Source organism: Apodemus sylvaticus, chromosome X, assembly GCF_947179515.1.
Source record: "Apodemus sylvaticus chromosome X, mApoSyl1.1, whole genome shotgun sequence".
Classification (NCBI taxonomy): domain Eukaryota; kingdom Metazoa; phylum Chordata; class Mammalia; order Rodentia; family Muridae; genus Apodemus; species Apodemus sylvaticus.
The window spans coordinates 91,275,748-91,293,714 of NC_067495.1; the positions used below are offsets into that span (position 1 = coordinate 91,275,748).

The window sequence follows — 17,967 nt, forward strand, 5'->3', positions numbered from 1 at the left end:
AGTTCAAGACCAGCCAGTGCAAATGACCAAGGCCCTATTTCAGAAAAAAACAAAAAGGACTTGGTATATAGCTTAGTGGTATACCACGTGTGTAGCAGGTGTAAGGCACTGAGTGCCAGCTCTGTACTGAGAAAAAAAAAAAAAAGAACTTCATATGGCAAAAAGAGACCACACAGATGTGTTTGCAAATGGCCATGGGCATTTAGCTCTGCCCACCCTCTCCCATTCCATCCTTCCTCTCTCTGTGCTTGGAAGGTGACCATGCGACAGAAAGACAGAGGTGCAACTTAGGGATCATTTGCATAATATACTAATCACAGCTCTTCTCCCTTCTCTAGGGGAAGGGCAACAGGTTTTTCATGTTAGGAATTACTCCACACCCCTGTCCCTAAACTCTCTTCATTCCTAGGATATTAAGTCACCATGGCTGGGAGAACTCATGGTGGAAATGCTTGCTGGATTTGGCACTGAGGCAGTCTTTTTCAGTCTATGTCTCTCTATTCCCATAGTTTCTCCCTTTATGTAGCTGATTCACATGCTTTCATTATATTCATTATATTATATTGTTCCAAATACCATTCTTGCTTTTAACTGAGAGCACAGTAATCAATGAGATGAAGAAATTCTTGCCTGGGATCTGAAGAGGCAGTGTTCTTTGGAATTGATAATGTCCTTCATATTCTCCCTAAATAGCTATTAGAAGTCCATGTGAGTCTTCTATGACAACGCCAGGCTGAGTCACAATAAAATGGTATGAAGCAGTTGAGATTGTAAAAAGAAACTTCTACTGTCTCAAAATTATTACGTTTGTCTCCCAAATTAAATAACCAGTCTTTTTAGTTAACTCCCCAAAACAGTTAAAGTTGGTAAAAAAAAAACAATAAAAATAAAAACAAAAGAAAACAACACACTGTACACATGAGGAAATAGAATAATTCTGGTTAACAGATCACTACTAAGAAGAGGGAGTTGTCTAAACCTAAGATTAAGCAGGAGGGTGGGGGTGGGGTGGCTAAAATACAATTTTTGGCAAAAGTAAAACTGGATGGTGTTAGAAGATCTCACACTGTATTGTTTACAAGTTCTGGAGACATGGTAGTTGTAACTGGTTCATAACTAGTTCAACTTTAATGATTTCAGAAATAAATCATGAAATTTCCTCTCATTCTGTCCATTTCAGTTCTTCCGCTACACCCCCTCACCATTATTCCCTTCTAAATCCATCACTGAAGTCTACTTAGTGCTTCCAGCATGCTCATGGGTATAGAAGCATCTCCTGAAGCATCTCAGGGGCTGCATCCCTGAAGAAAACTGTCCCTCTCCAGGCGGCCCTCAAATGCCAATAGCTCCTCAGCTAGTATGTACTTTCAGGAGTTTGTCTCACTTTTACTGGTCTGTGAGGGACAATAATTTGTCAGACAATGCTGGGATAATTGTTTTTCCAGTGGGCAGTGGCCATAACAACATTAATTGTTTGATTACCTTTTGTGCATCCAGCAGCGACGCCCACGAAAACATCCAACTTTCATGCAATATAAGCATGTTGGCACATGAGAATATATGTGTATTGGGGTTTGTTAATGACAAGAAGATTGAAAAAAAACCTACATTCTTCATTAGCAAGTAAAATCCTGCATGGAGACAGTAGTGTTGATAATCTCATGTGATCTGTTTCTCTCTTCTGCCTTTATATCCTTGAGGAGTTACTCAGCCTAATAGAAAACAACATGGAGGGGGTGGTATAGCTATTATTACTTTATCCCCTAAGTGGAAATCAATAAAATATTCAGGACAGTAGCAGACACAAAGAACTCATTTATTTCACATATCAGAAAACACTTCAAATTACAGTTTAGCTTCTCTGAGGTTTACATCAAGTAACAAAATGCAGAGACAGAAAAGCTGGATTGGAGGGAATCCCTATTAATGGGGCACCAGGTGGGAAACTTCAAACATTTCTCTCATTAGAGCTGGAGGCCTACACAGTTCCTTAAGAGACATTCTGGGGGCCAAGGATGTCTCAGTTGGTAAAGTGCTTATGTAAACCTAGTTCCAGTGCCTAGTACTGTATAAATGGTGCTTGCCTAGTCCTGGGTTCAGTCCTCAGCACCATATATAAACCAGATGCAGTGGCACACATCTGTAATCCCAGCACTCAGAAGGTAAAGGCAGAAAGATCAAGCTACATAGGTCTTAGCTACATAGTGACTTTGAGCCCAGCCTGAGATACATGAGACCTTGCCTCATTCCCTATAGGAAAGAATCTTATTCTGTACACCTTCCAAAGGGAGTGCCTATGAAGGATTTCTTAAAGGAGAAGTAAAGCTGAATGATCACCAGTAAAATACTAATGGGGTATTAACTCATTTGGGGAGTAGTTTCTTAAATAATGGAGCCGTTTTCTTAGCCACAGTTCCTCACTAGAATACAAATATCCTAGCCACTCTCACAGTTAAAAGCACTGCAACAGTCAGACTACCTTCTAGGAGACACACTCATTTGTAGTAAGCCATCACATTCCCTGATCAGTACAGATGCATTCTGGCAGAGTTTGGATTAGCCCACGGAAGCTCAGCAATACCTCAAACAAATGAGCAAAGCTTGAAATTCAGAGCCTGAGCAAAGTACATAGAGGTTATTCCAGTTGACTAGGATGAGAATAAACTAAAAAAAATAGTGACCAGTGCTGCTATCCAAACATAGCAGTCAATCCTAAAGAAGTAAACCTAATTGCAGTTCACTCTTTCTTTCAATGGGCTTACTAGAAGAGTCAAGAAAAAATATCCTGTGAGTACTTACACACAGGAATCTCATCAATTCCTTCAATTTCACAGTTGTTCTTGTCAACCCCAAGCCCCACCCTATAATGTTCAGAAGAAGAAGAAAAAAAAATCAGACAATGCTTTGTCTTGTGTCAGCTTCACAGGATGTCTCTGAATTCTCAACCCTCTCCTGATGGTGTCTGCGTCTGCGGCAGCAGATACAATGGAGGTAGTCTACTACATTATGGGTGAAGAGTGAGCGCAATGGGTGCAAGTACTGGAAGAAGAGGAGCATGACTCCAATGGAAATCAGGTAAGCAATGATAAGCTGCACAGCAATCAAGGAATGACAGTAGTTCAGCAACACTTTGACTCCAAAGTACTTAAAAACCAAGACCATGATCACATTCTCTACCAACCTCACACTGTAGTGTAGTCCCATATGTCCCCAGTTCTGACCTTTGTCAACAAGGTCTCTGTCTGCTAACTTCAACTGCATGGCTGACCAGCAAGAGAAGTTGATGCCAGCATAGAGGATGGTGACAGAAATCAGTACCACCAGAGTGCCGACTCGGCTGAAATTTTTCTCAATATTGTTTGGCAGTTGGGCGCCGCTCCTCCAGAACTTAACCCAGGGCTCAAAGAGGATGATCAAGAAGTTGAGCAGTAAGAAGGGCACGGCCTTCAACTTCAAGGTGGCGGAGAAGAGCACCAGAATCACGAGGCGTGAAGTGATCTCCAGTGTCCTCCAGATGGTGATACAAATGACTTCCAGTGGCCCAAGTCGAATCTTGTAGTCATCATACTTGATCTGGATAGCCAACATATTGCAGAGGGTAGCCCCATAGGTGACAGATATCAGGGAAAAAACCATTAGCACAGCTGTAAAATAATGAAAGAGATGAAGAAACAATAAGTTGATGTTTGCAGGGAATGAAGCCTGTCCTCAGAACCAGACGTCCAGAGATGACGGGCAGGGTTTGGGGTATTCCTTAACTGACAGTAGACTTATAGATGGTCACAGCTATGTACATGAACAACATGCACCTGAATAAACATTGTTACAAAGACATAGAAATTACTACAGGATATAGAAAAGGATGTTCAGTATCACAGATCATTAGAAAAATGAAAATGGCAGTGAGTAGTAAAGTTAGTGACAGTACCCTTGACAGTGTGCAAAGAATGACTACAATAAGATACTGCCTAGTACCTGCTAGGGTGGCCACAATTTAGGAAAAAAAATCTAACAAAGATATGGAGAAAATTGAACATTTATACATAGTTGGACTATACATTTACATTGCCATTGTGGAAAACAGCATGAAGATAATTAAAAACAGAACTAGTATATGATCCAGCAATTCCACTACTGGGAACATGCACAAAGGAAAGACAATCAGTATCTCAAAGAATGCTGTTATTTTGTCCACAGCAAGAACAGAATAGCTATTGTTTCCAATATATGGAAATAATCTAAATGTCTATTGATGGGGACATGTGTGAAGAAAATGGTATGCATATGCTGTGAGATTTACTCAACAATAATATGAAGGAAATTACATCATTGAAATAAAATGGATGAATATCAAGGACTTTATGCTGAGTGAAATTACCAAGGCTCAGAAATAAAAATAATGTATTAACCCATTTATAAGTGAAATGTCATAAATGAACTAGATTCAAAGAAACAGGATAGAGCAATGCTTTCTGGGGGCGAGGGCTAGGGAACAGGAGGAATTTTATCCAAAGGGAATGAAGTTTCTGTTACAAAATGATTACATTTGGGAGTTCTAATGTACAGCTTGGCATTATAATTTCACACTTGTAATTTTCTGAAAGATTTCACAAACAAATAGTAATTATATGACATGATATACATGCATCAAAACTTCTCACTGTAGACTGGAAATATATGCAATAAAACAAAATATCACACACAGAAAGAAGATAGAATAAATAAACCAAAACATCTTCTATAACGTTGATGGGGTTTTAAATCAGTTTCTTTTAAATCCCTTGGGCTGGGTATATGACAAAGGTCTTTCTGAGGATGAATAAAGCCACAGATTGAAGCTCCAGTACTATAAAAGTAAGAAAATAAAAATAGTAAAATTATCATTTTATGCTTTCCTGTTTTCTACGTTTCCAATTTAGAAATTGTGGATGAACTTACAATACAAGAGTTTAATCACAGAAATACACAAAATAAACTTTTCAAAATGAATAAGTCTTACAACTAATGCTGAGAAGTCACCAACATGGGATGAACACACAGGAAGGCAGACCTAACTGATGGAACACCACTCTAAGGACAGGGAGAAAGGAAAAATAAACTGAAAATAAAATATCAGGGACAAAACCTAATGTCAGGAGGCATATAAGTTTTTTCTTCTTCCTTCTCTTCCTCTTCCTCCTCTGCTGCTTCTTTTTGAAACCAGATCTCACTGTGTGGAGATTCTAGCTGGCCTGGAACTTGCAATATAGACCAAGCTGTACTCAGACTCACAGAAATCCTGTCTCTGCTTCTCAAGTGCTGGGCCACTACACCCAGAAACCGCCCTTTGTAGTTGATGTCTAATCTTTGATGTGTATCTGCTTCAAGAAACCAGTCTTCTAGAGTGATTCACTCCAGTTGCATATGCAAAAAATGTAGTAGAAATCTCATGAAGGCAGAAGGGGGCCATATCTAGTTTGCTCCACCCTTACAAGATAACACACACTGAAACATAGTACATGCTTGATAAAGGTTTGTGGAATGATGAAGACTTCTGAGTTGACAGAGGCAAAAATAAATGCTTAAGATTCATAATTCTTCAAAATCCTCCTTGGGGAGGATTTACTTAACTTCTGGGTTTACCACTATATCTTTTGTAAAACAAGAATAATAATAACCTCATAGATAAAGTTGTGAAAATTAAATTAAATAATTACTAGACAAGAATTGGAGAAGTGGTCTATGGGTTCTGCCTTCTACTTCTTCCTTCTCTTCCACTCTCCATTTTCCTCCCCTTCCCCAAAAACATGAATAGAGAATTGCAAAGTGGTTGCTCTTGGCTTTCTAAACTATTCTTCTTCCTAGTCTCACTATCCAACATAGAATTGATTATTCATATAAAATCCCCGTACCACAAAGTTTCTGTAAGGCAAAGAACACCATCAAAAGGACAAATCGGCAACCAACAAATTGGGAAAAGATCTTCACCAACCCTACATCTGACAGAGGGCTAATATCCAATATATAAAAGAACTCAAGAAGTTAGACCCCAGAAAACCAAATAACCCCTATTTAAAAAATGGGGTACAGAGATAAGCAAAGAATTTTTACCTGAAGAACTTCGGATGGCTAAGAAGCATCTCAAAAAATGCTCAACATCATTAGTCATTAGGGAAATGCAAATCAAAACAACCCTGAGATTTTACCTTACACCAGTTAGAATGGCTAAAATTAAAAACTCAGGAGACAGCAGGTGTTGGTGAGGATGTGGAGAAAGAGGAACACTCCTCCACTGCTGGTGGGGTTGCAAATTGGTACAACCACTCTGGAAATCAGTCTGGCGGTTTCTCAGAAAACTGGGCACTTCACTTCCGGAAGATCCTGCTATACCACTCCTGGGCATATACCCAGAGGATTTCCCAACATGTAATAAGGATACATGCTCCACTATGTTCATAGCAGCCCTATTTATAATAGCCAGAAGCTGGAAAGAACCCAGGTGTCCCTCAACGGAGGAATGGATACAAAAAAATGTGGTATATATACACAATGGAGTACTACTATTCAGCCACTAGAAACAATGAATTCATGAAATTCTTAGACAAATGGATGGAGCTGGAGAACATCATACTAAGTGAGGAAACCCAGTCTCAAAAGATCAATCATGGTATGCACTCACTGATAAGTGGATATTAGCCTAGAAACTTGGAATACCCAAGACATAATCCACATATCAAATGATGTCCAGTAAGAACTGAGGAGTAGCCCCTGGTTCTGGAAAGGCTCAGTGCAGCTGTATAGGGGAATACCAGAACAGGGAAGTGGGAAGGGGTGGATGGGGGAACAGGGGGAGGGAAGAGAGCTTATGGGACTTTTGTGGAGTGGGGAGCCAGAAAAGGGGAAATCATTTGAAATGAAAATAAAAATATATCAAATAAAAAATGTGAAAAAAAAATCCCCGTACCAAAATAATTTAATTCAACACAAAGTCAGTGATACGTTTTTCTTGTGTGGTTATTGTTTATTAAGATAGGGGAAATGGAGGCTGGAGAGACAGCTCAGCAATTAAGAACACTTACTACTTTAAAAAGGACTTGAGATCTCTCTCTTATGAACCTCATTGGGTAGCTCATAATTAGCTGTAAATTACCCCAGGCACATTTAAAACCTCTGCCTCTTGCCTCTGAAGGCACCTGAACTCTGGCACACATATTCCCCGCACAGACATATACGTATACAGATACAAATAATTTTTAAAATATAAAATTAAAGCTTAACAGCTAGATAGGTGGTTCAGCAGTTAAGCGTACTTGCTACTCTTACAGAGGACCCAGGTTCAGTTCCTAACACTTATAAGGAGGCCCAGTACCACCTCCAACTGTAGTTTCAGGAAATCTGATGCCTCCCCAGTCATCAGGTATGCAAGTGCTACATGTTCAGACAAACTCATACACATCAATTTTTTTTAAAAAATTAAATGATGTGATAATTGGCAAATTGATCTTGGAAATCAATCTATTTAGAAGACTGGTATAAAAAACCTGTAAGAAAGGCACTCAAAAATCAATGGGTGTGACCTTAGCTGTGATTCACTACACTGGGGGTACAGAACCTGAAGAGTCTACCTTCTGTACCCAGGCAGGAACCCCAGTGGAGTGATAGGGACACCAACTGACCCACAAAACTTTCAACCCAAAATTTATCCTGTCTACAATAAATGCAGGGACATAGGATGGAGCAGAGACAGAGGGAATGGCCAACTGATAACTGTCCCAACTTGAGACCCATCCCACAGGCAAGCACCAATCCCTGACACTGTTAATTAGAATCTGTTATGCTTACAGACAGGAGTATGTTGCCCTCTGAGAGGCTCCACCCAGCAGCTGATTCAGACAGATACAGACACCCACAGCCAAACAGTGAATGGAGCTTGGGGACTCTGGGAGAATAGGAGGAAGGATCTAGGGCCCAAAAGGGGATAGGAACTCTATGGGAAGACCAACCGAGTCAACTGACCTGGACCCTTGGGGCTCTCAGAGGCTGAACCACCAACTAAAGAACATACACGAGCTGGCCCTAGGCCTCCTGCACACTTGTAGCAGATGTGCAGCTTGACCTTCATGTGAGTCCCGAACAACTAGAACAGGGCTATTTCAAAAGCTGTTGCCTGTCTGTGGGATATGTTCTTCTAGCTGGGCTGCCTTGTCTGGCCTCAGAGGGAGAGGAAACAGGAAATGCCTAGCCTCACAGAGACTTGATGTGCCAGGGTAGGGTGGGGGATACCCAGGGGACCCTACCTGCTCAGAGAGAAAGGGAGAGGGAATGGGGGGAAAGATTGTGGGAAGGGGTGACCAGGAGAGGGGCAATAAAGTGAATAAGTTAAAAAATTAAATTTATAAAAGAGAATAAATTTAAAAAGGCAAAAAGGCAAAAACTATGAACAATGAATATTTTAATATGTAAAATGGAGTATTTCAAATATGATGTGTGTGTGTGTGTGTGTGTGTGTGTGTGTGTGTGTGTGCGTGCAGTATTATAGATTAACCCAAGGTCTTCAACATGCTAGGCAGGCACTCTTTAATTGAGCTACATCCACAGTCCATTATGTATACCCAGTAAATTGGAGTCTGGAAGGATATATACTGAATGGTTAACAGAAATTACTTTTGGTGTGTAACATTCTATTTTCTATTTTATATCAATTCTATGTGGTCTGAGATGTTATCAAAATATCTAGCTTTTATAATTTAAAAATAAAAACAAAAATAGTGCATCAAGATGGTAAATTTTCATATTTGTTTCAAATAAAAACAAAAATAGTAGTGCATTAAGATGGTAAGTTTTCATATTTGTTTCAAATAAAAACAAAAATAGTAGTGCATTAAGATGGTAAATTTTCATAGTGAAAAATTTAAAGGTAACACCCTGCTGTCTTCTCAGGGCTTTTTGAGGTAGGGCTTTTTTATAGCTTTCCAGAAATTTTCTGTGTGGATACAATTACCTGTAGGCCAGTCAGTTTGCACATTTGTCACCTTTGTGATGTATACATTATTTTCACTAGATGATTTTCCAACTCTCAAAATTCTCAGGAAGACAAGCAGCATTTCCAGACAATGTGCTCTTCAAATTACTATCAAGCATACACTTATAAAAAGCTTCCAAACCAACAGAACTTCATAAACAATTGTTAATGAAGCAAAGGGGATAGAGTTGCCCCCCTCCATTCATTTGAGACAGAGGACTTTGCCAAACAAGGCCAGAACTTACTACTTATAAAGAAATGGTCCAAATGCTACCCATATCTGAAGCTGTATTTGAAACTAGCTAGGATCCACTAGGGTACGTTTTACAAATGCAGATTCCTGGCTTCCCCACACTCTGTGATCAATTTGGGTCTGAGGAGGGAAGGTAAATTTTTAAAAGAGAACCTAGTCAGGCATGCCAGCTCTTATCTATAGTCCCAGCACTTGGGAAGCTCTGGAAGAGGATTGCCATGTCAGCCTGGGCTGTATAATGGAATATATAGCCTTGAATAAAAAGAGAGATCCCATCGCATAAACAAAAACAAAAACAAAACAAAAAAAAAAAAGAAAAGAAAGAAAAAGAAACCGTTTCCACACGACTGTGATATACAGACATATTTGAGAACCTTTAGTCTAAAGATGGCCATCTCTAAACAAATTAAGCAACTAGCAACATTTTGTACACACAACTGACAAGGGAAAGTTTTCATTCATTTTTTTCTGATTGCTACAGTAGCAAGAGGATGTGTTTGTAAACATTGTAATTTAAACACCGATTATCCCAGTTTAAAAATTCTAGCAGTCTAAGGTGTCAGCCTCCAGAAGTTCTAGTGCTGCCTAAGAGAACTATTTGTGATGACAAAAGCATTCTAAACCTCTGTCAACCCAAACAATGTTATTAACCAGAGACAGTAATTGGGCATTTGAAATATGGACATCACTACTGAGAAAATGTGCTTTAATGTAGGGTTTTTTCCCCCTTTAAATTGCACGTGAAGCTAGTAGCCAATATATTGGACACTTCAGGCCTAGACTTCTAACACTCTTGGTTTAAACAGAACCCTCCCTTCTCTTGACCCCACTCACCTCTACCCAGGGGAACTTCTGCAGAGATCAGAGTAACATATAGCTGATAGGTCAGCTGGGGCACTGAGCCCAGGAAGGCTTGAATCTGTGACATACGTTTGTAGGCATTGCGATGCATAGCCAGGGTCCGGATGGAGTGGCCTACCTCCCATTCTATCAGCACTTCCTGGCCATCTATTAGCATCTTCTTTCGGGTGAGGCTGACATATGGCTCCTCCTGCCCCTCTTTCTTCCACAGTGTAAGATATTTAATCATGGCCTCCAAACATCTGCGGGAGTAAAGCATCATGGGAACTTAGCTAAAACTGTCCCAAGGAAGGAAGGTGTCAAAAAGGGAAAAATTTGGGGGAGGTATTATTATTATTTGGCATTTTCTTTCTTCTGTCGATTACACATGAATCAAAGGGTTGGCCGTACCTTGTATAAGTCACTTGGATTTAAGATCTCTCTCTCTCTCTCTCTCTCTCTCTCTCTCTCTCTCTCTCTCTCTCTCTCTTTGGTCACTCACTGGTCTAAGAACACCATTTTAGAAGTACTTTGTAGTCAAGGAACTGTTTTATCTCCTCAAAAAAATCTGTCTGTGGTTTTTAAAATGTGCCTCACATACAACGGTATTGAGAAATACTATTTCGATGAGAAAGATGAGGGCTTCAAAGGGCCCTGGATTGCACAAGACCTTAAATTCCTAAATTCAAATATTCTTTAATAAATGCATTCAGCTTCATAATTGAGATTCTTAGGTTCTGCTTTTCCAAGAAAACATCTCTGTTTTGTGTGTGCCTCTTGTTGGGGGAGAGATCCCTTTTAAACCTGATTCTTTCTTTATGAAAAAAAATCACCTTAGAAGCCTATTGCCCTTGAAATCTTGCTGAGAGCCCATTTCCTGCTGTTACCCTCCCACACTTCCCTCAGTGAAATCAAAAGTCTCTGGAAGTTCTCATGTGGTAAACAGAAGACAAAAAGCAACTAGTACATGCTGTTTTGTTACACCTGAGTTATTGTGTCCACACACACTCACACACATACACACATACACACACACTTACCCTGAAAAAATGAAAACTTAACCATTTTTGACAAGAATATTTGTAGTGGAAATTAAGAAAGCATCTCCAATAGATGGAGGGCAGAGGCTCTAGTCATCTTGCTTTCAGCTCTTGTCACATAGTGGGAATTTGACCAACATTTGCTGAGCAAATGAAAGAATAAGTATGACAAAAGAGAAGGCAGGTTGGAAATGGCAGACAGTGAGACCTGAGAGTAGAGCGGCTCACAGGAAAACAGTAAAGACAAGTTCAGGACTAATGTGCTTCCTGAGCTTTGTTTGACTCTTAGTAGAAAGGTTTAGAATATAAGGTACTGGCTGCCATTTTCCACAGGATTCCCTGGACATTTTTTCATATGTACTACTCCAATATGTAAAGGAGAAATTTCTACTTTCATGTACATGGTGTGTGTGTGTGTGTGTGTGTGTGTGTGTGTACTGAGGCATACATGTGCTAGAGTTTGTGTTTGTAGAGATCAAAGAACAGCCTTGGGTATTGGTCCTTGCCTTCCTTCTTGTTTGAGGTGGTTCTCTCTGTGTTCACCAGGCTAGCTGGCCCACAAGCTTCTGGGGATTCTCTTGTCTTTCCCTCCCATCTCACTGTAGGAGTACTAGGAATAGAGGTCCAGCTGTATGTGGGTTCTGAGGACCTAAACTCAAATCTTCATGTGTGCACAGCAAGTGCTTTATTCACTGAGCCATCTTCCCAGCCCTGAAAAGTTTACTTTCTATAGACAACCAGGGTGAGAAAAAGAAAGAAAAGAAAAGAAATGGCAACTTTCACTACTTAGGGGAAAATGGCTAATTTCAAGCTCATCCATACTATTGTTTAACAAAATATTGAAGCACTGGCATGAAGTCTTCTGCCTATGAGTCTATATGTGAGGCTGTTTGATAGTTTAAGGGTGCATTGCTTACTTCTGAGCTACAGTAAACCAGAGTACATAGATTTCTAAAAGCATGTTTGCATTTCATGTAAGACAGCCATGCCCTAAACACAGCTTCATTTGTGTAGTCCCAGTAATAAAACTCTTTACCTAACGAAAACAAGAATGGGCCTTGAAAATAGGTATATAAATAGTATAATTTGTGACTTTACAATAAGTCTTCTAAAGAACTACAGACAATGGTTACTGAGGGACAGCCTTAAACATATACACATATGAGTAACACTACATGGACTCAAGTGAAGTGTATATTACTATGTATATTATTATACTATATTTTTATTATACTATATTGTTGTTTATATATGTGTATAATATGTTATGAATATAATAGAGTCAAGGAATTATGAATTTGAAAGGGAGTAGAGAGACATGGAAGGAGTAGGAGGGAAGAGAGTGGAAATGATATATACAGTATATATCTAGGAAAGTCTCAAAAATATATAAAAATTTTCAATAAAGTCAATTATTCTTCCTGCTGTGGGATTAGGGTAACTGGGGTTCTAAATGCTGCCTAGTCCCTGTGCAGTACAAACTAAATGACAAATTTGAAAGACAGTGAACAACGCTTTTTATAGAACAAAGTGAAAAACAGCTTAGAAGGCCACAAACAACCCTCTGCCCCCCAAAAAGGAAGTAAAAACTGTGGGCAGAGGGCTAAGTGCCTGCACCCTCCTCAGGTGCTGATTTGCATTTTGAAAAGGACCAAAATTTGTTTTCTTGAGTCCACAGTGACATCTTGAAATTCTACTGTTCCAAGTTAAAGTCTTCCTTTTACAACTATCTTCAAATTTTTGAACAGGAAATTACATTAGATCAAGTTCCATATGGCCTCTGAGTCACATCTGCACATTAGGTATATAGAATGGCTCCTACTGCATTTTTTGTTTCTCTCTTTCTTTTTTCTTTTAGTAAGTTGCCAAATTTAAAATCATGAAGTATCACATAAAACCCTGTCTTGGGAACTAGCTTCTCCTCAAAATTAGATCTGTCAATATCAAGTCTGAATTCCAACATGGAAACAGTGGATTAGAGTTTAAAGTGGCTGCATCCCACAGAGACACATTCAAGATTCAAATTTGCCATGGTATTCCATTTCACTAACACTGAGACTTTGTTTCCATTTATTTTACATGTGAGACTATTTTCTAATACTTGGCCTACTTCGCTCATTTATAGTATACACATAGCCATTGTGAGCAGTTGGATTTGGAACACAAAGTCTAGCATAATGAATTCATTTTACAGATGAGAGAACTGAGGCCCAAGGCATCTTCAAGAGTTACCACTGAGGCCATACAACTTGTGAATAACAGGAGGAAGACCAAACTTAAGAGTCACTGCTTTGTAAAGATAGCTCAGCTCACAATTTCTGTGATGAGATCTAACCAGTTCTTCATTGCTTAAAACAATATTGATAAACATGTTCCAGATTTATGGAAATATAATTGACAAACAGAAATATATTCACAGATAATACATTTCATGAACAGGGGTCCCACTCAATACGTTACACAGACATTTTAGATCTCTGATGAGTGATTGTGATCTTCCTATTGTGATTACAACATCAACTCTGTGACCCACATTCCTCAGCTGACTACAGATGTTTGTCTCTCTTACAGTCATGACAAACTTGATCCATGCCTCCTTCCTGACCTCATAAGTTATGCAATATTTCTCTACAATGAAACCCCATAGCATCCAGATGAGTCTGTGGGCACAGATGCCTGTCTCCCTACAATTAAGAACGTTCTCATCCTGCTTGCAGCAATCTGAATGGGCATACCTGATACTAGTGCTCTTTGCTACTAACTCCAGACAGAGGTGTACTACCTTGGTCCTTCCAATCTGTGTATATTTACTATGGCAACATAACAAGAACTTAGCAAGAAACTGATCTACCAATAGCGGAAACTGATCTACCAATAGCAAAATCTGAACTTCATCGAGTTGTATCACCAGCTTGCTACCTCTTATTACATAAAGTACTTTCCAGATGTCAACTAACTCTAGAAATGTTGAAAATGGCCAAAAATATCAGCTCAAGAAGTCCAAGGTGTTAAAACTGAATTTCAGAATGAATGAAGGCAGGAATATATATTTATTCATTCATAGAACATCTAAATGGCAGAATTCAAATTAGAGACTCAATGAGACAGCACTGACTTAGCATGCTCACCACCCTGGGTTTCATGCAACTAACGTGAAAAATAATCACTCTGTAGCTATAGCTCAAGAGCACAAGTTGAATGCATTTGTTGGTCCCATACCTGTTTTCACAATACAAACTCATTAAGAATTTTCTAATCAAGTCTTATTGGTGATAGCATCACGGTTTTTTTAACACATAGCCATGCCACAAAGTCACTATGGTGATACCCAAGATTTCAGATAAGGTTTTGGGGACAGGAGCCAGGGAAATGGAGCAAAGAGGAGTGAAAGAATTATTTAGATTAGAAGCACAGTATCAGTCACATAAATATTAGCCTCATCCTCCCCCGTACCTGTTTGAAGGGGGTTGGTTGGGAAAAGATTTAAAGATGCTCACCTGATAACAGGTCCCAAGAGGATTAGATGCATAAATAATGACAGTGGTCTGTCTTTGGCCAGGTCTCTGTGGACAAAAATGAGGGTCAACTGAACCATGATAGATGAAAACATGAAAAAGGAAAGTGTGTATGTCATCCAGAAGGTTTCATTATTCTTTCGGTAAATTCTAACCATATACAAAGCAGACGCAGCCTCCCCACAGTACAAAAAGGTGGAGAAGAGGATACTAAATGGAAAGGTAAAGCGTGGGTTAGGCCCACGGATGACATCTTCTTCCAGAGATGAAATGGGAACCACATTTGGCTCCTCAGGAATTTCATAAACTCTGTCCATTGTTGAGACTCTCTTATTGTCTGGAGTTCAGAACTCTTCGCCATTCATCCCGAAAAGAGTCCCTGTAGCCACTGCTGTCCAAGGATCAGTCAGGGGGACCGTGGCTAGTTGAGTCCGTGAATGAAGACCACCAAGTCAGAACAGGAGACACCTCACTTCTAGACTTAACTCGAGAGTATGCAATAGAGAGTCCAGGAGTATCTCTTTGAACTTCACTCGTGATTGGCCCTGGAATGCAATCTTCGACATAGGTGCTGAGAAACTTGGACTAGCACTCCAGCACTGAGTCTGGTGTCCAATTCCAGGCGCATGAAAAGGCAAGGAACAGCTGTTTCCCCCAAGCCTCCTTTCATAGTCCCCCCCCAGGCAGGGGAGTAGCAACTTTGAGGAGGTACCTCACACACTCAGCAGCTTCTCCTTAGGGATTCTCATCCGTGTGTCCTCTCAAGTCAGCAGAGAACTGAACCAAGGTAGAAGAGGGAGTGCAGGCTGGGTATCCTGTCAAAGATTCAGTTTAACACCTAGGTATCCATCCAACCTGTGCCTATTAGCTAGCCTGTTCGCGGGCTCAGCAGAGCTCTCTCGGGACCTGTAGGGAGGAAAATGTTTTCAAGTAGGTTCTCCAAGCCCCGCCCCTAAGATCGCTTGGTTGGGGGCCAAAGTAATGCGACTGTCCCCAATGCTGTCTCCTAGGAAAGAAGCTGAGCGTGTGGAACCGGATAGAAGATGCTGGAGCGGTGTCTTTACGGAGACACTTTGCTACCAAAAGGCACAGTTTGAGAAGTGCGGCGGGTCCTGAGCTTTGGTAACTATGGCACCTGATGAGTTCGGTGCAGTGGTGGTGTCGCTGGCCGGGCGATTGGGAGAGACAGCTGGGCAAAAACAAAATAAGCCAGAGTTCCAAGAAGAATTGACAAAGGATGCTCCAGGTAGCTAGGCGCAACACAAAAGGAGCCTGTGCCAGTCTTCAGCAGTATTTCTCACCAGGGCTTCGGGATCCGGGAGGGAGCCACAGCCTTTCCTCTTCTCTCGGAGCAGCAGCATTCACCCACTTCTACCCCGCCCTCCACAGCTAGCTAAAGTAGATCGCTCCCACACCCGCTCAACCCACGCAGTTAGGCAGGTGTGTCTCCCTTGGCCGCAGGGTTGAACCTCTCCAGGTCCTATTGCCCTCCAGATAGTATCAGAAAAGCGGGAACCTAAGTGGGAATTGGGTCAGAGGTTTCCCATTCAGCTAAGTCTGTATGCTGCAAAGGGAAGTCTGAATCAGATAGAGATCAAAACTCAGAGCCAGCCTACAGACGCTGAAAGCACATAAATGCCTTGATTTTTGCTTTGACAAAATGAGGCCAGGACAGACACTTTAGAAGAAACTTTTAGGTCTTTGGTTAAAAGGCTCTGAAAAGATGCCAAATTCTAAACAGCCAAGAGGGCTGTTAGTAACCACCAGAGAGGGGTGTCTTAAAGAGCATTGAAAATTGCCTCAGTTTTTAAGGGCAATCCTCCCCCACCATACTGAGCTTTTGTCTTCATGCTTCGTTTGCATAATCCTAAACCCCAAAGAAAAAAAGGAAAACATCTGCCTCCGGGTAATATAAATGTAGCAGACCCCATGTCAGCAAAGGGCATCTATGGAGGAGGAGTGGCCAGAGAGCAGCTACAACAACAACAAAAAAAAAAAAAAAAAAAAAAAAAAAAAAAAAAAAAAGATGGCTTCAAGATAGACTTGGTCTTTGCCATTTACTGTTTGTGTCTGTGTGTGTCTGTGTTTGTCTATTGTCCCTCTCCTTTCCCCAGGGACGACTAGAAGACAGATTTCACTTGGAAAGCTTGTCTTCTGAGGCACAGCTAGCTGCCCCTGGTCTAGCGGCTGACCTGGAGGCTCATACTTCTTCTTTTATGGCCTCTCTAAGGAGGTGATACTGTAGAGAAAAACTTCTTTAAAAATGTGATGGCTTACACATCAAATGAGATACAAGAAGAAAGCAGGAGTGGTCCCTGGTTCTGGAAAGACTCAGTGAAACAGTATTTGGCAAAACCAGAACGGGGAACTGGGAAGGGGTGGGAGGGAGGACAGGGGAAGAGAAGGGGGCTTACGGGACTTTCGGGGAGTGGGGGGGGGGGCTAGAAAAGGGGAAATCATTTGAAATGTAAATAAATTATATCAAATAAAAAAAAAAAGGAAAAAAAATGTGATGGCTTGCTCTCTTGCCTGCTCTCGCCCTTATGCTCTCTCTTGTTTCTTGCCCCCCTGTTCCCCCTCTTTCCATTCTTCTCCCCTCTTTCCACATGCTCATGGCCAGCTCTCACCCCTCTATCTTGGCTTTTCCTCTTTACTTTTCTCTTTTTCTTTTTCTACTTCTCTATAATAAAGCCTTGAAACCAAAAAAAAAAAATTTTTTTTGATAGCTTAGAATGTTTACCTGGAGGATGGGTGCTCTGCCTTCCAGTGCACGGTACATAATCTCTTTGTGCTGCTTTCCTTTTCTTTTTAAATTTATTTTTTATTGGTTGGGAGGGAGGTTGTGATTTTGTTTGGTTTTTGAGACAAGGTCCCCACTCTTTAGACCAGACTGGCCTCAGACTCACAGACATCCACCTGCCTCTCTGCCTTCCTAGTGCTAGGATTAAAGTGTGTGTGTTACTTGCTTTTTTTTTTTTTTTTTTTTTTTTTTTTTGTCACCTGCTTTAGCAAGCAGCTTACAAGGCACGTTTCAGGCAGAGTGACCAACTTATCCACTTCAGTAGGATATTGTGAATTAGTCATCCAAACACTGGAACACTATAAAGGACTGTAAGATAAAATTGCAATGTTCTTTCTGCCTTTCTGCATTGTGTCCCATGCCTTCACTACTCCCCCAAATCCATAGCATTACAAAATCTTCCTATTTTGTTCCCAAATGACTGGGTATTCTGTCTGACACCCAAGGTTCTCTGTAATCACCACTGCTTCTCTGTAATTTCAGTCACCCACGCCGCCATACTGCACACCTTTTGCACC

The 17,967-nt window shown here is 40.6% G+C and overlaps 1 protein-coding gene across 3 annotated transcripts; it reads right to left on the reverse strand.

Annotated features, from left to right (window-relative positions):
• Positions 1 to 1,794: 1,794 nt before the first annotated feature.
• Xkrx (XK related X-linked) lies at positions 1,795 to 16,185 on the reverse strand. Of its 3 annotated transcripts, XM_052171377.1 has the most exons (3): positions 14,632 to 16,185; positions 10,089 to 10,357; positions 1,795 to 3,644 (listed from the first exon to the last, which is right to left on the reverse strand). In XM_052171377.1, the coding sequence occupies exons 1-3, from the start codon at positions 14,964 to 14,966 to the stop codon at positions 2,893 to 2,895; spliced, it is 1,356 nt and encodes a 451-aa protein (XP_052027337.1). In that variant the 5' UTR covers positions 14,967 to 16,185; the 3' UTR covers positions 1,795 to 2,892. The 3 variants fall into 3 exon arrangements, with proteins under 3 accessions (XP_052027337.1, XP_052027340.1, XP_052027338.1); XM_052171380.1 differs by lacking the exon at positions 10,089 to 10,357 and having other exon boundaries at positions 14,632 to 14,726; XM_052171378.1 differs by lacking the exon at positions 14,632 to 16,185 and having other exon boundaries at positions 10,234 to 10,310.
• Positions 16,186 to 17,967: the final 1,782 nt, after the last annotated feature.